At 44.8% G+C, this 19342-nt stretch overlaps 5 protein-coding genes across 5 annotated transcripts; 2 read left to right on the forward strand and 3 right to left on the reverse strand.

The window, feature by feature from the left end:
• Positions 1–4597: 4597 nt before the first annotated feature.
• BX661DRAFT_171580 (uncharacterized protein) lies at positions 4598–4972 on the forward strand (the record flags this gene model as incomplete). Its single annotated transcript, XM_051533719.1, has 1 exon — positions 4598–4972. One exon carries the CDS (start codon positions 4598–4600, stop codon positions 4970–4972), a length of 375 nt encoding a protein of 124 aa, XP_051390955.1.
• Positions 4973–5787: 815 nt separating this feature from the next.
• On the reverse strand, positions 5788–6716 carry BX661DRAFT_183757 (Tetraspanin family-domain-containing protein). The gene has a single exon (XM_051536301.1). It carries the CDS (start codon positions 6561–6563, stop codon positions 5865–5867), a length of 699 nt encoding a protein of 232 aa, XP_051390956.1. The 5' UTR covers positions 6564–6716; the 3' UTR covers positions 5788–5864.
• A 1785-nt stretch (positions 6717–8501) lies between these two features.
• On the reverse strand, positions 8502–10595 carry BX661DRAFT_32373 (uncharacterized protein). Its single transcript, XM_051539075.1, has one exon. The coding sequence runs from the start codon at positions 10410–10412 to the stop codon at positions 8955–8957; it is 1458 nt and encodes a 485-aa protein (XP_051390957.1). The 5' UTR covers positions 10413–10595; the 3' UTR covers positions 8502–8954.
• Positions 10596–14323: 3728 nt separating this feature from the next.
• Positions 14324–15474, forward strand: BX661DRAFT_183761 (uncharacterized protein). The gene is made up of 3 exons (XM_051536302.1): positions 14324–15027; positions 15081–15177; positions 15221–15474. The coding sequence occupies exons 1-3, from the start codon at positions 14390–14392 to the stop codon at positions 15350–15352; spliced, it is 867 nt and encodes a 288-aa protein (XP_051390958.1). The 5' UTR covers positions 14324–14389; the 3' UTR covers positions 15353–15474.
• Positions 15475–15845: 371 nt separating this feature from the next.
• On the reverse strand, positions 15846–16457 carry BX661DRAFT_183763 (uncharacterized protein). The gene is given in 3 exon segments (XM_051536303.1): positions 15846–15884; positions 15923–16310; positions 16322–16457. 3 exon segments carry the CDS (start codon positions 16410–16412, stop codon positions 15857–15859), a joined length of 507 nt encoding a protein of 168 aa, XP_051390959.1. The 5' UTR covers positions 16413–16457; the 3' UTR covers positions 15846–15856.
• Positions 16458–19342: the final 2885 nt, after the last annotated feature.

The raw sequence follows: 19342 nt of genomic DNA on the forward strand, positions 1-19342 counted from the left end.
CGCGTGTCTTGCCTGCTGACACTCATCACGCTCATCTCTTCTCCCACTCATCCAATCACATCACATCTTTTTTTGCACATTCTTTCCTCCCCCCAACCCCAACCTCTATCCACCGCACATCACGCCACATGATTATTTCCGCAACTAAATTAAATCAGCTAAATTAAATCAACAAATCAATCACACACACTTGAAAACACCCATACCAGAACAAAGGATGGCCAATGCGCAGCGGTTTCGAGCGCGCAAGGTGGACCTCAAGCGGTCGCTGCCAGTGTACCGGGCCTCTGACCTCGATGACCTTGAAGACGATGACAACCGGCAAGTAGACGCGATCGAGACTGGCGTGGAAAAGGACGAAGAAGCCGAGCACCATTTGCAAGCCGCCATCTCCGCTACACTGGCTGCAGCATCGGGCTCAGCACCGTGAAAAGCGTCTACATCCCGACACCGGATGCCTCGCAGGTGACCAAGGAGTACGAGGCGCTGTACGCGCGAGCATTCTCCTGCCCGCACTCCCTGATACGATCGTCAGAGACGGTGGAGGAGAGTTGCGCGCCGATGTATTGCGCTGATGATGAGGATATGGAGTGGATCAAGCGCGTGGGAATGGATGTCGGCGTGTTCGAGGCCGCCATGGATGCCCTGGAGGCGCTCACCCGCGATATGATCTTCACCTGTGTCGAGGACGTGCCCACGCTGGAGTATCTTTTGGAGTACGCCGCAGAGCGCGACAGGCCTTTGGGGAAGAAAACCACACAGGCCATTTACGACTACTGGAGGCAGCGGCGGGCGCAGAACAAGTTCAAGCCCATTATTCCGCAGTTGCAAAGGGATGACTGGCGCACAAGGCGGAGATTGACCATTTGTGTGCTTCCGCCGCCGTGAAGTGCGCCAAGGCCGCAAGACGCGGCGGGCGGACCAACGGTCGCTCGAGCAGCTGCGCAAGCTGCGCATCAACCTGGCCTCCGTATCTCAGCTTCTGGAGATGTGTGGGGAGCGCGAGCGTGAGAAAACGCAGTGGATTGAGTGTGCCCAGGAGGTTGCTCAGAACCGGCGCAAGGTGCTGAAGATGCGCCGGAGGTTGAATGTCTCGGGGGACGGCGACGACCTCTTTGTGCCTCCGCAACAGGCGCTGCAGAAGAAGCGAACGGTGCAGAGACCGCGCGCGGCGCCAGCAAGGAAACCCCGTGTGACGGGCGTTGCCATGGCACAACAGTCAGAGGCCGGGGTGCCGCAGCCGTTTGTCCTGCCTCGCACTGTGTCTGTGCCCCTGTATCCGGTCCCCAAGAGGTACGGTGCGATGGGAGAGCGTATTCGCGCGAGGCTCTTGTCTTATAAAACCAAGGTGTCGCAGGGTTGGGTGGATTCGACTTTTGCTGTGCCGGCACAGAGTGGGATGTTCTGGAAGCCGCCATGTGGCGAGGCGGAGGCGTTTAGGCTGCGCGTGGGTAGGCTGGAAGGCTTTTTGTCGACCGGCGGAGCGTCAGGGTGGCTGGGAAGGATGGCAGAGGGTGTGTTGTGCAGAAGCTGTTAAGGCCAGAGGATTATGCGAGGTTGCAGCCCAGGGTGGTTACAGCGTCGCCTGTGGACTCGGTGCTGGCCGATTTGTTGAGGCCGTTTACTTTTGGTAACGCGCTGTTGGGCCAGCCTGACCCTGAAAAGAAAGAACGGCCGCAGTCACAGCAGCAGCAGCAGCAGCAGCAACCACAACAGCAACCACAACAGCAGCAGCAGCATGACGCAGAGAGCGTATCAGCCGGATCCACGGTTCTTGAGGACGGTACCACATCTAATCAGAACTCTACCAAGCACCTAATGTTTAATGTGGGGTGTGCTGCAGCTACAACAAATTAGCTGCAACATTTTTTCTCATAACGAATTTTTAATAATTAAACCTTGTATCATCTAAACCATCTATGAAATGTCACCTGTAGTACACCAATTAGACCTTGTGACATAAACGATGAGAATGCCGCATCTGGTAGGGTGCTATGTTTAGTAATTTGCATGTCATTAATGTATTAACATGTTAACCTGTTTAAAATTATTTCACATAATTGTACTTTTTGAATGTAAGAGTAGGGCATAGGGGATGAATAAGACACGAATGAAATAGCATTAATGTCATGGATGGCTTGTCAATTAGCTTTTTTTGTTGATGAGTGCAAAAATATGAAGTTTAGCCTTCTTTATACAAATCAAGTATGCCTAGTTCTATTCAGTTGCCCATTTCCACCCCATGTATACATTGTGCAGCATGTAGAATAATTCAAGCATTACCTGGGCGCAAGAACAAAGCTGCGCTTGCTGGCTGCCTTTCTACAATTCACATTTCCAGGACAATTTTTAATTATAAACTAATAAGCGTGAAAGAAAAATAGAAGGGGAAACGTCCATTTTCCATTTTTGCGTTAGCGATTGTAGCCTAGTGTGCAGCAGCTTTACTACCACCGCATCAATTGAAATATAACATTAACGCAAAATAGCTGTTCTACAAATACATTTATTGGGATATTTTCTAGCCTCGCTAATTACTTTCTTTGCTTTCATTTTTATTTATCTATTGTCTCTGTTATATTATTTTAACACCTAAAGCACCATGGGCCTTGGACCTAATCTCGGCAGACCTGAACCCGACAACACAAACCCTGCAGGTATGTTTTTGGAGCTGGCATATGCAACGCCCGGGCAGAAAAGAATCACTGGCGTTAAATATGTATTATTTAAAAAGAGATTTTTGTCTGTGCAATGGATATTAACAAAACAATTGGGGATGTCAAACAAAAAATACTTGATGGTCATCAGCTCGATTCATTTGGAACTGGATACAATATAAGCTGGGTTCCTATTAAGCTGGAGAATAATTACTTGTCGCAAAAAGAGCCAAAGAATAATAAAACATTTAAACGTGAATCATAATATACACAAATTAGAAAACTTGAAATGAATGACAGAATGAACTTGGTTCAATTATATATGATGGTCAAACCAGCACTCATTAACGTTAACCCTATGTAAAATAACAGGCCGAAGTTATCTATAAAATATATACAGGAAAAATGAGTGAGACAAAGCTTGTGAAGGAAATATAAAAATATAAAAAACCTCCCCTATACAAGCGGCAGTTTTTCTATTAGTTTTTTATTATAAATTCAAAGCGAAAGCTATAAAGGTAACAAAGCTATGCACCCTTGATAGGACGCTTGGTGATCTATTCAATTAAAAAGCAATAAATTGCTCCTCCAAAGATGGTGTTTACCATTCACCGCTTAACCCTGGATTGCTAAACTGCATTGTTTGTGATCCAAAGTGTACATTGGAAAAGTTTGCTGAAATTGTAAAGGGCAAATTGGTGGTATACATTTTTCCAAAACTCGAGATAGTGTAGTGCTGAGCACCCCACGGGGCGTTTGCAACCCGGTTTAGTGGCCCGGGCTGAAACCCGTCGGTGCGCACAAATGCACCAGACAGATGAAGGACATTAGCCGACGCCCTTCTCTGAGCACATCAGTTGCAAACCCACGTAGTGGTTATAATTGAATATGTTTTTGCCAAAGAATGATAACAGCAGATATTGATGTAATTTCGAGGTGCATCACAGTAGTGTTTGTTATGCTAGTTGTCTACATATGAGCGGCGCTGGAGATTCCACACACTTGCCATAGTTTGTTTCCATATATACTGAGGCGCTTCTGTCATGAGGACGGGATACTCTGTTTTCTAGTATATTTACTTTCCTACTTTACAGGGTTTGCTTGTGACTGTCTCCTTACCTTTACTTGCTGGACCTATTGACTGTATTTTTAACAAGAGTAATAAAGCAATCTATAGTAAAACCATTTAGCGAAACCAACAGATAATGATATCCCAAATAAGGACATTGAATACAGGCCTACTTTTTGTAAACATTTTGTGCTATGTACTAGTTAATCAAATTCAACTGATAGGCCAGCCTTATTGTTGCTGTTGATCTGCCAGAGCCAGATGCAGACAGGCATAGCCACACCACAATTTTTTTTACCTTTTTAAGCCACGGTGACACATAGTTTTTCATTTATTTACCCAGTGCATATTGCCTATAGTATACATCCTTTATACATAGTAGCAATTCTATAAACGACTAAAAAAGTATAATACTAACCAGTTATTTATATACTGCTTATTTGTTTTACTGCAGAAATAACAATTATAATTGTGCTACAATCGAGACATTGTATGGTATATGGAAGCTACAATGTTCATATGGGTTGATCGCGATCAACTGATTAACCAGTCTTGGCTGCTTAGCCAGACAAAGCATTCAATCAATAGTCACACAGTGACACATATAACAGAGCTGTACTTCCATCTCTCCGGTACATAGTACTTATATTTAATACATCTTTATACATAGTATTTATCTGTCCACGTTCATAGAACATTCACTGAACCCCTGGATTCCAACAATCTTCAGTTGTCATGACGATAGCTGCCATTAGCATGTCTGCCGTCGGTATCACTAGCGCGCAGCAGAACCAGGCCGCCTATTCCAGCGTCTCGATGTGAGCAACCCAGCGGCCACTGCCTTGTGCGTAACTTTTCAAATGACGGCAACATGGGTGTATGGTACTCGCCTGAGTACATACGCACGATTGTCCAGAAGAACAGCAATATGGCTACTTTCCGCAGCGACATAGAAAACACAATTCACGCTGTTGTTCACATCCACATAGGTGGCAACATGGGCGCAGCTCACAGCCCCAACGACTGGGCCTTCATGCTCCACTACGCCAACGTGGATTGTCTGTGGTGGCAGCGGCAGCAGCTCGACAACCATCTGTGGACCATGGATGGACCCAACCACGATGGCGCAGCCACCACCCTCAGCATCGACCTTATTTACTTTGATGAGCCCACCCCCATCCTCCGACCTCACCAAGAATGGACCAGGATGCACAACTACGATCCTGCCGAGGTTGGGCGTGCCTAGAATGATGCGCGCGCCTTTGCTGGCGACATGGCCAAGGTCAATTACAGGTCGCCATTTTAATTATATTTTATTTTTTATGTCTGGCTTTGGCTTTGGCCTTGGCTTTTTTTAAAACATACTGTCGTATGGTTAAAATTAAATCTAGCCTCTTCTAGTTTATCATAAATGTGTAAAACCACGTTTGTCGCCAAGCAATATTGCAGCAACTGTCACAGCTGCGAGACACTATGCGTCAGCTTTACTGCGGGTGCAGGTGCTCATGCCGGTGCTATCTCTGAGTTTCAGGCGCAACTGAAATTGGCAGCTTGCCCGACATAATTGTGGTGCCTTGGTTGTTTGCTGCAACAATTAGCTCTGCCAGCATTTTGCATGTGCATTCGGCATCATTGAAGCACTTTATTTCCTGCTGATAAATATGGCACACTACTATTTCCAACGCAAATACTAATAAATTTTACCCGTTGGAGCAGCAAGATTTGCTTTGTTTGATGGCAATCTTTGCTGCTCATTTGCCACCCATTTCCGCCCATTTCCCCCATTTGCTATGCTAGTAGGGTATGGCTTGACTGAACTTACATATTAGTAGTGCATATGTAATATCACTACGCAGCTTCAGAATCCAGTTGGGCAACAACACAGGGCTTCCCACATACACTTGGTTAGGATATAACAAAAGCCAAATGCCTTGTTTATCCGCAAGCTTTGGACTTATTGCTGTGCTCTCTTTTGGCGGGACGGTCTATTTAATTGGAAAAAAGCATGGCGACCTGGCTGACCAAGCGCGCACAGTTGGATTTGAGTTGATAATAATGTGATGATGATTTGTATTTTTATTTTAGACACTTGAGAATTACAAAGAAAAAGGTTGGGCCTAGCTTGGCTTTATTTTGGCTCAGGCGCGCAGTAAAGGCGAGCCCTCGTTGCGCGCGGGGACGCGCTGGTAGCCGCCCTCGCGGGCGCGCTTGTAACGGCGGGCGAGCTCGGCACCCATCACAAGCGACAAAACCTGTGCGCTGACAATGGCCGCGCCAGCCCACAGCATCGACTTGCGCCTCGCGTGCCACTGGTGCTGTAGGGGCTCGAGGCACCCGACAGCAAAGCCATAGTGCTTCTTGACCGAGCAGTTTGCGGGCACCGCCATGTCGACGGGGCTCTTGAATCCGCAGCACCTAAGGTCCTTTTCGATCGAGCGAATGGTGTCCTGGTCGTTGTCATACAGGCCCTCCCAGACGCTGGAAAAGCGGTCCTCGATGTGCCCAGGGCGCAGCCATACGATCATCAGCGCAATCACTTGGACAGCAACCAGAATAGTCAGCAGCGCGGAGTATGTGCCAAACATGTACTCGCTGCGCTTAATAGCGCCGATGACGCCGAGGAACGCGACGAATGTGACAAGGCCGCCCAGAATGGCGCATGTCAGCGGCATCGCGATGCCGCCAAATGTCTTGTACATGTCGGTCAGCCCGGCGACCCCAGTGACCATCAGGAATATGCCGGCGGCAGCAGCAGCGCCGTTCAGCACCATATGGATCACTCTGAGCATTCCACTTCCCGAAATCGCATCGAGGTATTCTCTAAATCCAGACGACATGGTGAAATAAAAGTGGTGGGCTATCTAAAGGTGTACGAAAAAAACTGAATGAACACTTGTTTTGTTGTGCTTGATGGAGTGTGCGAAAAAACAATGAGCAAAAATTGTAAAAAAAAATTGGAAGAGTTACAGGCTATAAAAGCAGAATCAAAAGTATATTTTGTCTTTTTGTCTGCAGCCGCGAGTGCTCGCCTTTATAAGCCTTTGTTTGTGGATCAGAGCTATTCCCTATTTTGCCAGACGCATTTATAAATTCACACAGGGATGATGCGCGTGTGTGACGTGTTGTTTCTGTCCAACCAGCGCAGCGCGCATTATTACCTCGTGCTTGCCGCTTCGAGCGACGCATGAATAAAAGCCAGCGGCGGCGGCAGAAACAACACACACGAGAGGATCGCAATGCAGCCGCTTCAGAGCGGAATCTCTTTGGCTTTTGTTTTTGCAAGCGCTGCTGCCATTCGCCAAATGCGATTGAAAATATCAATAATATTGAAAATCCCCCCCCCACACAATATACCAAATGCCAAAATAAAATAGAATAAGGCCCAAGGGCCAGAAAAGCCACGCCACCAAGCTGAGAGAAATATAAATGCTACAAATGCTACCCTCACCCCAAAAAGCTCATCGCCTCATCTGTTCTTGTGTTTGCCCTTCTGCTTCGGGGCTGGCTTGGCGGCAGGCGTGGCTGCTGTGGCTGCGCTGGGTGGGGCGCCGGCAGAAACAGAAGCAGCAGCGGCGGCAGCATCGCCGCCATCATCCTGCGATTCATTCTGCTGCTCTTCCTCTTCCTCTTGCTGCTGCTGCTGCTGCTGGTGTGCCGTAGATGCAGGCGACTCGGGTGAGGGCTCGTCAGCCTCGGTCTCACTATCGTGCGCTTTCGCTGCTTGCTTTGTGCCTGGGTCGGCGCCTGTCTCTGGCTCGCGCATTGCCGAGGCATTCGACCCCTCTGCTGCCTCAGAAAAACCCAATCTCCTGCTGCTGCTGCCGCCACGCGTGCCGCCCCTGCCGCTGCCCCCAAAGCCGTCCACGTCGCTCTCGTACACGTTGATGTCGGCCGATTCGATGGGCAGCCACGTTGTGTCGTCGGTAAAGACTAGGTTGTACAAGCTGTAACCAAACGCAATGACCACAAGCTGCACGACATAGCCAGCAGGCACCACTGCAGCGCCAGCTTGCTGTGGTGGAACACGTCCTGCCGCATGAACCGCAGGCAACCGTGCGCAGGATAGTCCAGCCCAGTGTCACAGGCTCTTGGAAAATATGAGTAATCTCAATGCGGCCAAGTAGCCCGATAAGATCATCAATTTTTTCTCCAGCGGCGGCTGTTCAAAGATATCATAAAACTGCGCCATGCCATTTTCCGCGTGTGCACTTCAACCGCCGAACAGTCGACCAATCGACATCTTCCGCATGCACAGCAGCAGAGCCGAAAGTGTATTGACAAACTTGTCTGCCGTATTGAAAAGTTATGAATCGAAGCGGCCAAGTGCACAAGGTCTTTAACATTGCTGGCAACTGCGCCCGTGTTGGGTGAGCACCCGTTCAAACGAGAAATGCATTCGATGCCAACAAATTCTACTGAATTGCTGATGTGCTTTGTCTGTCAACAGAATTTTGAACGCTGCCTTTTAACGTAAGCTCTTCGCATTTCAAATATGTGATGGCCAATGTTTAATTTTCGATGAGTTCCCTGACCGACGTAAGACGGTCTGGGGACATTAGCCGACACAATCAGCAGGAGCTGTCCGCCCGCTTTTTTTGTTGCCGGACAATCTAAATGACAACTTCCATAGCAAGACTCACTGCACTAGATTCTAACAGGCCAGAAAATGATTATTCTTTTAATATTTCATTTTCTCCTACTAATTTTTTTGACCGATTAATAGATCCAAGGTCTCATCAGCCACTGCTGACTGAAGGAGCCTAATACGTTGTTAAGTAGTTTTAAATATACACAAGTCTATATGAATACGATTACAAAAGCAAAAAAACATTTAACAAAGTTAACTAATTGAGTTTGGCCCGCGCAAACGCCCAAGCATGGTGCGCATAGTTGTGTCAGACTCTGCGGTCATTTTGATAAACCTCAAAATCTCGACACACAGCGAGCGGTTCTCCGCCTCCACAACTCTCCGCAAAAGCAAAAGCACATTGGGCTCGATAACCTCGCGCCCTTCCAAAAGAGTCTGCAAAATAATCAAACACTGCGTGGCAGTCTCCAGCTTTCCAGCGGCCAAACAGCGCTGAAAAAACTCCTCTGGCCACCCAAGCACTCAAACAAACAGGGCCAGAACGCAGCCTCCGTCTTGCGTGCACAATGCACGACGACCTCGTAAAAGCATTGGAAATTCTCCAGCATCGACACAACCCTACGCAACAGCTCCCTTTGCTCTAGGGATTCGTGGAGCAGAATCTCCATGGCGTGGCCAAAAAAATCCAAATGCTCAAAACACGCAGCATACAAAGCGCGTCCTGCTCAAAGCCCAACGAGAGCATGCGCTCAAGGACACCGGGCAGGTAAAGCTTGGCTCTGACAGGCAAGTGCGCCAGCCCGACGACGCCCTCCTCCAGTGTCCAATCCTGGTCGACGCCGACGGCCATCCCGCGATCGGCGGCAATGGCCACGGGGTAGAACTCGGGCCGCACGTGCATTCGCACATCCATAGTGGCCGACCCGTCCATGAAGTCCTCCAGGCTGATCAGCGCCGCGCACAGCTCCGAGCCAGTAAACCACCACACGGTCGAGTGCATATTGCCAAAATGCACGCCGCTAATGATGACGTGCTCAGCCCGCTCAGCCAACACGCGCACCTCCTGCGTGAGACCATCGAGGACGCAGAGGCGCGCTCCCTCATGGACAAGGAACATCGGGCGGCGGTCAAACCGCGCGCCGGGCACCCACTGCAGAGACCGCACACGACGCCAGCAGACATTGGCACCGCGCACATCGACGCTGCGGCTGAATGACACGCGCAGAGAGTCACCCTGTGCAAACACGTCGTACTGCCGGACACGCAAGTCTGCGCACAAAACAAGCAGCAGGGCGTCGTGGCAGCTCACGCACAGCGGGGCAACGCCGCCTAGCGCCTCAGCATGCGCAGTGTCCAGGTCCAGTGCGCCACGCGAGCCGCGTGCAAAGAAGAGCAGCTGCGGAAGGCCGTCCACGGTGCACGCGGCAACAACGTGGTTGCCGAGCCACAAGAGCCCCGAGACGCGTAGCGATGCCTCTTGCTGCCGCGTGCGCAAAAGCCGCCACGCACCCGTCTTGATGCTGACTACCGCCAGCCCGCGGCGGCCGGCCACAGCCACGTGAAGCCCGTCGCCGGAAACTGCCGTATGCTCCGGCGGCCACCCCCACATGGCCATATAGGCGCCGGGCATCTGCACAACGCGCCACTGCAGCGCCACCACGTCGCCTGGCGCTTCCACGCCAAAGCCACAGTCATGCAGAAGCAGCTTGTCGTCCGACACCAGGCACACCCGCGTGGCCTCGCTGGCCACCGCTGCTGCCGCCGCCGCCGCCCCGGCGCACCCCAGCGACGCGCGCGCAAGCGGCAGGGCGTCGGCTGTATGGCCCATGGCAAAGACGCGCAGGCGGCCCCAGCAGAGAAACCACGCTGGGGAGCGCACCCTGCTGGTGCTCAGCTCGTAGCCCAGCGCCGAGCGCACCGTGACGTGGCCTGACCGGTTCGCGCATGCTATAGCGTGGCCGTCGTGCGACCACGCCAGTGCTGTAATCGCCGAGCTCTGCATGCCGCGCAGGTGTCTGGTCTCACGCAGTAGTCCGGCCTGCTCGGCAAACAGCAACATGTCGCCGGCCCTGGTGCCGACCGCCAGAACGCCGTTCATAGCACTGTACGCCACAGACGTCGCCGCGTGTCCGGCCGCCACTGTGAGCGCGCGCCTGTATCGTGCTGTGCACCCACAGTGATCCGTCGCTGAACAGATACGCACACTGCTGCTGCTCCACACCCACCATGCACACGAGCTGGGCTAGGGGGTCCTCTGCAACTTCGCCCACGACCATTGTGTGCCTGATGAGGCCATCCCAGGCGATCCTTACGATGCGTGAGCGCGTGGCCACCTGCACGCCGTCGTCCAATGGCAACGCCAGTGCGCACAACGGCGACCCGTGCTCCTCCACCAGCAGCGTCCGCTCGTGCACCATGCTCCTGCCCCTGATGCCTCCCTCCTCGCCAACACCCTGTGCCCAGTAATGCTCGGTCCTAAATCGGTACTCCAGAGCCTGCTGTTGCTCGCTGCCACCCACCACCGACACTTCGTAGACCTGCCCCGACGTCAGGACTACCCACAGAAGATGCTCCCTGGGATGCCACACCACGTCGATCATGCTGCCGTCCACCTCGTCGTATTCCAGCTTGCTGAGCAACACAAATGGCTGAAGCTGCCAGAGATACACTGTCTGCGAGCTGATTCCCGCGAGCAAGCGGCCAGAGGGTCCCATGGCCCACTTCATTTGTTCACTTTGGGTGGCTGGCATTGTGGGCGATGTGCCGCTGTAGGTTGAGCTGCGTTGTCGGGTTAGACCTGGCGCCCTCTGTGGCTTTGGTAATTTTGGCACTTCGTGCCCGAGCACCAGATGTTCGGCGCAATTGAGTCTCCAGTACATTAAGTTTAGGAATTACAATACAATAAGAATACAAAAGTTAAAATACACAAAAATGAATATATAAGTGAAACATAATAAAAATAAGCAAAATCAAGACAAGGAAAGTGAAAGTAGAAGTGGGAGACCGGATTGCTGGTAGTTTAGTTAATCGTCTTGTTAATCGCCAATTTAATCTCCGCATACATCCAAAGAAACTACGAAAAAAAAACAGGATTTGAAAACATCGTTGTTGTTCATGTCGTGCTCTATAAAATGTGGTCTAAATCGATATATTCAAGTCTTAAAAATACTTAACTGAAAAGGGCAGCGCTGTGTGGCAGCGCTGTAAACATCATGGTGTTCCTTGATGTCAGCCAGCAATACAAATGTGTATATGCCATGATGCGATCTGATTCTTGAAAGAAATAGGCTGAATGTGTGGCCACAGTTCACCAAAAAAATTGTCTTTCTCTTCACTTTTTTATTATAAATATCTTATATCCTTTTTCTGTGGCTAGCTTCACTTCACTTCCAATTGAGATTATCCAGCAGATTTTCGAGCTTGTAGTCATTATCCTTAGTCGGCACTCGTATTACAAGTCCTGGAAGCCAAATCACACACTTGTTTCTGTGTGCCCCACATGGAGGCCTCTTTCTCTTGCACTTCTTTCTAAAAAGCCATTTGTTGAAGCCGATTTTTTTGCTGATGCCTACATAATCTCGGAAGATAAAACGGCAACTTCATAAACACTGCCGCTCCCATCTCTGTCCACAGCCTCGCATGCAACACCAACGCACCCTGCATTGAATCGCCTGGCTATGGTCACCTAGTAACTACCATGGAAATATTTGTTTCCTGTTTAAACCTACCATGCGACCAGGCACTCAGGCTTGTTATATCAATACTCGAGAAGAATAGGGTTCAAAAGTGATCCAACCTGAAAGCCCTAAAGTTATTAATTGGCGACTATAGCAGAGATGTTGAAAACCCGTCGGTATCAGCCCCAGAATCCAGAATTCTACCACCCTCAATTGAGCTCTCCATTGCTCGGATGATGCCGCATGTTACCAATCTTGATGTCACAACACGTTCTAATAGTGACCAGCAGCCGATGACCCACTTCTTGTGCGAGCTCTCCCCGCGGCTGCATACGCTGGTCAAAGCCATTCATCTAACTTCCACATGTCCTGTTCAGTTTACTTGTCAGCTCAAGCACCTTGGCATGCAATATATTTCTGAAACCCTTATGCAGAATACCCAAGTATTCTCGCAACCACTGAAGACTCTGTCAATGAGCAATGTGTTACCGTTGTTCAAATGGGACAGCTTGTTCCATACGATTGCATCAGATGATTCTATTCAATTTTCCAGCTTGGATGTGCTGGAATTGGAGTATCTTCAGGAATGTTTTTCCTTCTTTGAAGATCGTGCTGTTAAATTGAATTTCGATAGCACTGGACTGCGGGCTGCATTTTCTGGTTTCAGACACCTCAAAGTTGTATGGTTCATTCTTAGAATGACATACCTTGCTTAAGTGCATTTAGAACCATCTTGAGAGCATTTCATTGACAGGATATTTTCCCAATATCTGTCGCTCACGGACTTCCTGTATCGATTGTGCACCGCTTGAGGATTTGTCTTTATTCGGGATTAGGTTATATAATACTAATCCTGGCTCCGAGTTCCAAGAATAACCAACCAGTTGTTTGGCCATAACTCTATTACAAAAGAGGTCATATTTTTGGTTGGCAGCGGGAGCGGCGACTACCAGTCTTCTCTGGGCGCATGGCCTGCTGCGTAGACCCGTCTGATTACCCTGAGTGTGTCGTGTATAACTCTAGATCACATTGTCGAGTACCTGCCAAACTTTCCGGCCCTGCAAAAACTCTGAAATTTTGGATTTCACCACATTGTCCAAATGTGCTGTTCCTGCAACAAATTTGAATACACTGACTGAGCTTATACCAATCCACACACGCCTTAGATGCTTAAAATTATGCGGAATTTGGATATAATGTCGACATAACTATTGCGGCTATAGTAAGACTTGTAGTGCGTATCCACTTGCTGAAAAAGCCGAGTATTTACAAATTTTACGTCAACAGCTGCAAAAAATATTTAGAAAACTTGGCACTGTTTATGCGCACATGGACGAGATTCATGTTTGGGTTATTTAGCTTTAATATTAAAATTCGATAATTGGTTTGACCTACTATTTTTGTTAACTAATTTTTTTGAATACAATTATATAATAGCATCAAAACCTTTTGAGGCGACACTCGATCATTCGAGAAAAAACATTTCACATTATGAGAATTTCAATCATAAAAAACAAACGTTAGCTTTATATTTGCCTCATAAATAACTTGATCAAATTAAATTAAATAGTTTATTTTTTAACTCCAGATATGTTTTTTATAAACAGAAGCATTTGTATCTAAATATCACTTCAAATCCAAATAAATTGAAAATTAGCATTGAAAATGCAACTGTAAAGTCAACAGTTTATATGTTGTGGTTTAAATAACAAAAAACAATCAATCAGAAAAACCCGCCTGCAAACATGAGTAGCGCTCAAAAAACACCTATTCTACTATGCTTCATCAATTAAGATCGCAATGCCAAGCAATTGCATAATAAGCATTGGTCCACACATACATGATTTGCAATGCAAATGCAAATGCAACGAATGGGGATGGGGTAGGGATGGGGATTGTATACGGTCACCTGCCCTCAGCTCACTCCGCTAATCAACAACTCTTTAATTGAAGACTGAAAATGCGTTTATGTTTTGTATTAAAAATACAACAAATGTTGTTTATAATAATTGAAAAGTTGTATGAAAGAAACCAAAGACTACATAATTTACAAAGAAAAGTACTACTTGATCAACATTTAGTTTGTTTTATTATGTTCCGCTAAAAAAAGTGCATACATGTTATGTTATTTTTATTCTATTAATTTACAATTTTAAAAGCAGATCATATCTGATTTACATAGTTTAGTGCAGCATACCTGTTATGCACACAGACGAATTCATGAAAAATGCCAAACATCAGCATTGATGATAGCACAGACGTTGACCATTTGGAAAATACTATTATATATTTGGCCTTCGTGTTCTGTTTTCTTTCTAACTTTATCTATTTATTTTTACACGTTTTCTAGCATATTTGTTTTAACTTTAACGACAATAGATTTTTTAACTTTATAATAATGGCGAGCAACAATCTACTTTCAGCACCAGACTTATTAGCTTCTTCAACAAAAGCAGATAAAATTGTGTTCTACCTATCGCTTGGCATAAGCTTGTTGACACTTTTTCCCATCACCTATGCAATTTGGTTTCGGAATTTCCCTCCTATTAAGGCGCAGCACGTAGGCATGACAGTTGCAATTGGCATTGGTGGCATCATCTTTAACATTTCCAACAGCATGATGCAGGGCGTGCTTGGATTTGACGGCATTATTGGGTACTGCAAGTTCTGGGGATCGTGGACTATATTCACATTTGGCCTGGGCGTGCTTCTGCCCGCCATCAACATGCGTTTGTTGCTATTCCATCGCGTGTTTATTACTGGCAACACACCAGCTTTCTCCGACAACAACATTATCAACTTTTTCCGCCGATTCTGGCTGTTTATTGTACTCTGGTTACCAACACTTGTCACTAGCATTGTCATTTCGTCGCTTAAGGGTCGGCGAGGAGCATGGAATATGGAAGAATACGGGTTGCGCGACTGCACATTCAGCAACGGCTTTTTGATATGGATTTACGTCTACATATTTATCACGGTTTTATTCTCATGGGTGATCTACCTCCGTATGCGCAGAATTGCTAATGTGTTTGATGGGTTCGCACGGCTATATGGACTCTGGCCATTTGCACGGTTATTTTTATTGTCAGCGTGGTCATAAAACTTATCAAGGGCTCAAATTCGCCCTGGGGCCGGATTGTTATTGTTGTGACAGACACAATCATGATTAATGGCTATACCTGGATAGTGTTCGGTCCGCCAATTATTGGGCACATATTCTGGCGCAAAGAAACCATCCGCACTTTGCAAAATGCTTCAAAGGGACAATCTGCTTGTTCAACATAAGCGTGGCGTGAATATGGTATCCAATAATTACATCAAGACAGAAGAGAATCTACGAGCGAGCTCAACTTATTGCTAATGGTTGACAATGTATTAATTGGCGGCCTGGTAGTTGTAGAGTACATATCCTTTATCTATTTGTGATTGGAAAATCCAACACATTTTATTTTTGGCTCGTTGAGCGTGCACATTGTGTCTTAGTCCTATTGAGTTTTAATAATTTTATTTATATTTACTGTGCTTAACAATTTCATATTTATTATAAATTACCAGGCTGTGCAACACGTCGGCCTTTGGCAAATTTGGTAAAAGATATAATCTGAGAACAATGCTAAATATATTGGTGGTCTTTATTAACTTGAATAATACGCATTTAAGCATAATTTCATGCTATCATTTTTGAACTGTTATTTTCTTAATATAGCCATTTAAAACGTATATACATGCCACCGAAAATCAATTCATCAAATGTTTTAGATAATTATAAATCTCATTTTTAATGAACTTTGAAATTTAAAAGCACATATAGGTTGTATATAATTTTATTAAAAATGACAATATAGCCTAAAATAGTATGCTAGGTTTACACAGAACTAGTGTACACGCGCAGTCTGGTGTACGTAATAGTAACCTCCAAGCACTTGTACACGGGTCAGAACTGGTCTCAGAGTAAATATTTAAGGTATCTTCAGTCTTGGTTTTGGTCGAGCTCTCAGTCTCAGTCAAACTCTCGGTCTCGGCCGAGCTTTCAGTCATGGTGTTAATATCTGCTGAACCAACTTCTGAGAAATAAGGATTGCACTTATTACTATCTGCAGCAACAACAACATGGTAGGAAATGATTAACTTCATATAATCAGTTCCGGTAATTGCAATAACTTTGTTAAAAATAACGAGGTTAGGCAAAATAGGCAAATAAGGTCCGCCAAGTAAATTAATTACTTTTGTAAATGCTTCATTGCCAGCATAGGTTTTGATAGCTTGCATATTAGTAAACATATTTATACGGAGAACCGGCCAAACTCTTTTAACACTATCTTGCACACACTGACTATCCCAGTCAATAGTAGCAGCTTAGCAAAGGAAAAAATTGCCAAGCTGACGAAAAGTGCCTGGAGGAAAACAGACTTGAGCTGCATAGTAATTAAGCCAAAAAAAGTGTTAAAGTAATTTAATTGAGGAAGTTAACATAAAAAATAAAATAAAATACTAAAAAGGATAAGAGAAAAGCATTAGTCTAAACATAAAAACAAATTTGGTAAACAATTTTTTACACTGGACATAAAAACCACAGCAATACAGACGATCAGCAAAATAAAAATAGCCGAATTTGGATAGAAGATAGAAAACCATTCGCAAAAAGTCCATAAATCTCATTTTTAATGAGTGAATTAACAAAAATAAAATAAAATGGTCCGTATAAGCAAATTTGGAGTGAGATCTCATGCAATCAAATAGCCGATTAAAATGAGAAATCACCGCAACAAAACAAAATGTTTTAATCTATCGGTCATATTTTTAATTACATAAAAGGCCGAGCAACCATTTAATTACTGTTCCCCAGACTTTAACTGTTCGACCCAATTGTCTATTATTGGAATATTTGGTATTTGGTTGCGATTAAATAATGTTTGGTATAATCTTTAAATGTTGAAAAATCTGTGTATGCGAATTGGCGCTCTATACTTGAATATTTAGACAATAAAAAATAGAGTTGTTAATTTGGCAAGTGGAAAACGGCCTCAGTCTCTACATTCTATGCAATAAAACATGATTTGGTAATCAATTTTGAAAATATTTTGGATCAATAGATAATAAGCAAAACTATTACGATTATAAGCGTATATTTTGGAACCAAACAGAACCTTCAATTGTACAATGCATTTAAAATATTTTCTATTTTGTAATTGTAGAATCCAAGTAACCGCGTAACAATCACATTATAACTATTTTTGGGCTGGTCTCTGAAAATCACAACAATCAAATCAATTGCCCAGACTCAAAAACAAGCAGCAGCAAATGTCTTATCTTGCGGATCAGCTTTACATGTGCTGTCGTATTTCTTTGCTCAAAATAGTACATTCTATATAACTCTGACAGAAAACAACTGATTACAAACAAAAGATGCATGACATCTAATGTTTGGTTTCTTGTTTTCTTGCAATAAAAGCCAGAATTGGTAAATAATAATGTATTATTTTTCTTAAACAAGCAAACAGCACATTTATTACGGATGCTTACTTCTTATTTTCTCTGTCATGGAACAATGTGCTTGTTTATTGGAAGGTTTATTAATTGTCTGTTCAAACATCAATTGTTTATGTTTCAAATTGAACCTCTTACCCGGGTTGACTAAATGTACATTCCAATTTTTGGGACAAACCTCGCCAAAGAGATATATTATTTCATTATTTGGCTTGCAAAAGTTGGCCAACCACATGTTTGTATTTCTTTTGCAAACGAAAAAGTCATTTTCACTTTATTTCACGGCACAAACAATGCAATGTTGACAGGGATTCGTTCTTCAAACTCTAGATAATATATTTTGTCTCTATTTTTGGCAGTTTGGGGTGTTTTTTATCACCAGAAACAAGCCTATTGGTGCAAAAAAGTGCAGAATATATTCCATGCTGGCAAACAACAACAATGAACACTGTTTTTTGCATTTTCCATATATTTTCCAAATGGTAAGCCTGTTTTAGTTTTCTTCCTTGCCCATCCATTTGGACGTCACATTTCATATAAATAGAGCCTTCACTTCCCAAGACATTTTTTTAGTTCCTCATCCCCACCACAATTTTTTACAACAATATTTATCAATTACACTTTCCACACCATGTCCCCTATACGTGATATACCGCCAGCAACCGCAAATACCATTTACTTCCTTTCAGTTTTTTTATAAACCTTTCATTTGCAAAATCTACGGTTCACATTTTTGCATTTTCACTTTTAAAATACAACATACGCCAGGAAATGTTTGAACAAATCCACAAAGGCTTTCCGCGTCATATCTTCTTTTGTAATTCAACCAGCTCCTCCTCTTCACACTTTGTCTTCTTATTACACACTTACCCCTTTGCTCCCATCTGCCCTTACAAATACCAAAAAAATAATGTGTCCATGGATCTTGAAACATTGTAAATATTTTTGGGGTTTTGTTAAATTTCTTAACTACATGGCAACACAGCTTATTACAAGTCTGATCAGCTTGCAATGCTGTAGATGCAACTCATGAAAAAACAGACAATATAAAGGCATAGTAAAAGTATGGAGGTAAGGATCTAGGAAGCGTGAAAAATAAAAATAAAAGCAATATTTTAGCACTATATAACAGCCACTAAATTATACTCATTACGTGTTTATTAATTTTGAGCTGCTGAGCATTTTGACACACTTGCCAATGCGACTCTGGGCTACACATTCAGTCCATCGTCAACTTTTTTATTACTTTTTTTTCACAGTGCTCGGTTTATTGCTAGGATCAGCGCTTTTGTATATATAATAAAAAATTTTGTACATAATTTGAAACTTGAAAAATAAAACCCTTTTTACTGACTTTTGTGCCAATTTTTGTGTTCAAAATTGCACATTTGACGGATGAAAGTGAAAAACTGGCATTCACAGAGAAGAAAATCAGTACAGTGTTATCGAGCCATTTGCCCAAGTTGGCGCTCGCAGCAAGTTCTCCAAGACTAGATGTAAGGGCGAGACAGCATGTTTGTCTAATATGAAAGTCCTCACGCACTTTTTTTTAGCATATTCATTGTCAAAGATCCTGTGAGCAGCGTCTATCGAAATTCAAAGTATAACAGTATGACCAGCTTAATAATAATCGGCTATGCTAAAAAGGCCAATGATATTGGTAAACAAAAAATATGTATACATTTTTCAAGCCCGCCGAAAAACCCTTGGCAATCATCCTGAACCATTTGAAAATTTGTTCGCTGGAGGACAGCAATACTAAATTCCCGAAAGTAATGCTGCCAGAAAATTGATCAAGCAATTAGATCAAAAGGGTGAATCATGCACAAGTAGGCGTCATGTGCTAAAAAAATATTAAAAAATG

Source organism: Kickxella alabastrina, assembly GCF_025024165.1.
Source record: "Kickxella alabastrina strain RSA 675 chromosome Unknown BX661scaffold_14, whole genome shotgun sequence".
Classification (NCBI taxonomy): Eukaryota; Fungi; Kickxellomycota; class Kickxellomycetes; order Kickxellales; family Kickxellaceae; genus Kickxella; species Kickxella alabastrina.

What these genes read in the sequence shown, in the direction of transcription:
- BX661DRAFT_183757 (XM_051536301.1), bottom strand. Translation starts at nt 6,563, where the DNA reads ATGTCGTCTGGATTTAGAGAATACCTCGATGCGATTTCGGGAAGTGGA.
- BX661DRAFT_32373 (XM_051539075.1), bottom strand. Translation starts at nt 10,412, where the DNA reads ATGAACGGCGTTCTGGCGGTCGGCACCAGGGCCGGCGACATGTTGCTG.
- BX661DRAFT_183761 (XM_051536302.1), top strand. Translation starts at nt 14,390, where the DNA reads ATGGCGAGCAACAATCTACTTTCAGCACCAGACTTATTAGCTTCTTCA. An exon ending in ATTGCTAATGTGTTTGATGG is followed by an intron (nt 15,028 to 15,080) that starts GTTCGCACGGCT and finishes TTTTATTGTCAG; the next exon opens with CGTGGTCATAAAACTTATCA. An exon ending in TTAATGGCTATACCTGGATA is followed by an intron (nt 15,178 to 15,220) that starts GTGTTCGGTCCG and finishes TCTGGCGCAAAG; the next exon opens with AAACCATCCGCACTTTGCAA.
- BX661DRAFT_183763 (XM_051536303.1), bottom strand. Translation starts at nt 16,412, where the DNA reads ATGCAGCTCAAGTCTGTTTTCCTCCAGGCACTTTTCGTCAGCTTGGCA. An exon ending in TCTGAGACCAGTTCTGACCC is followed by an intron (nt 15,885 to 15,922) that starts GTGTACAAGTGC and finishes TACGTACACCAG; the next exon opens with ACTGCGCGTGTACACTAGTT.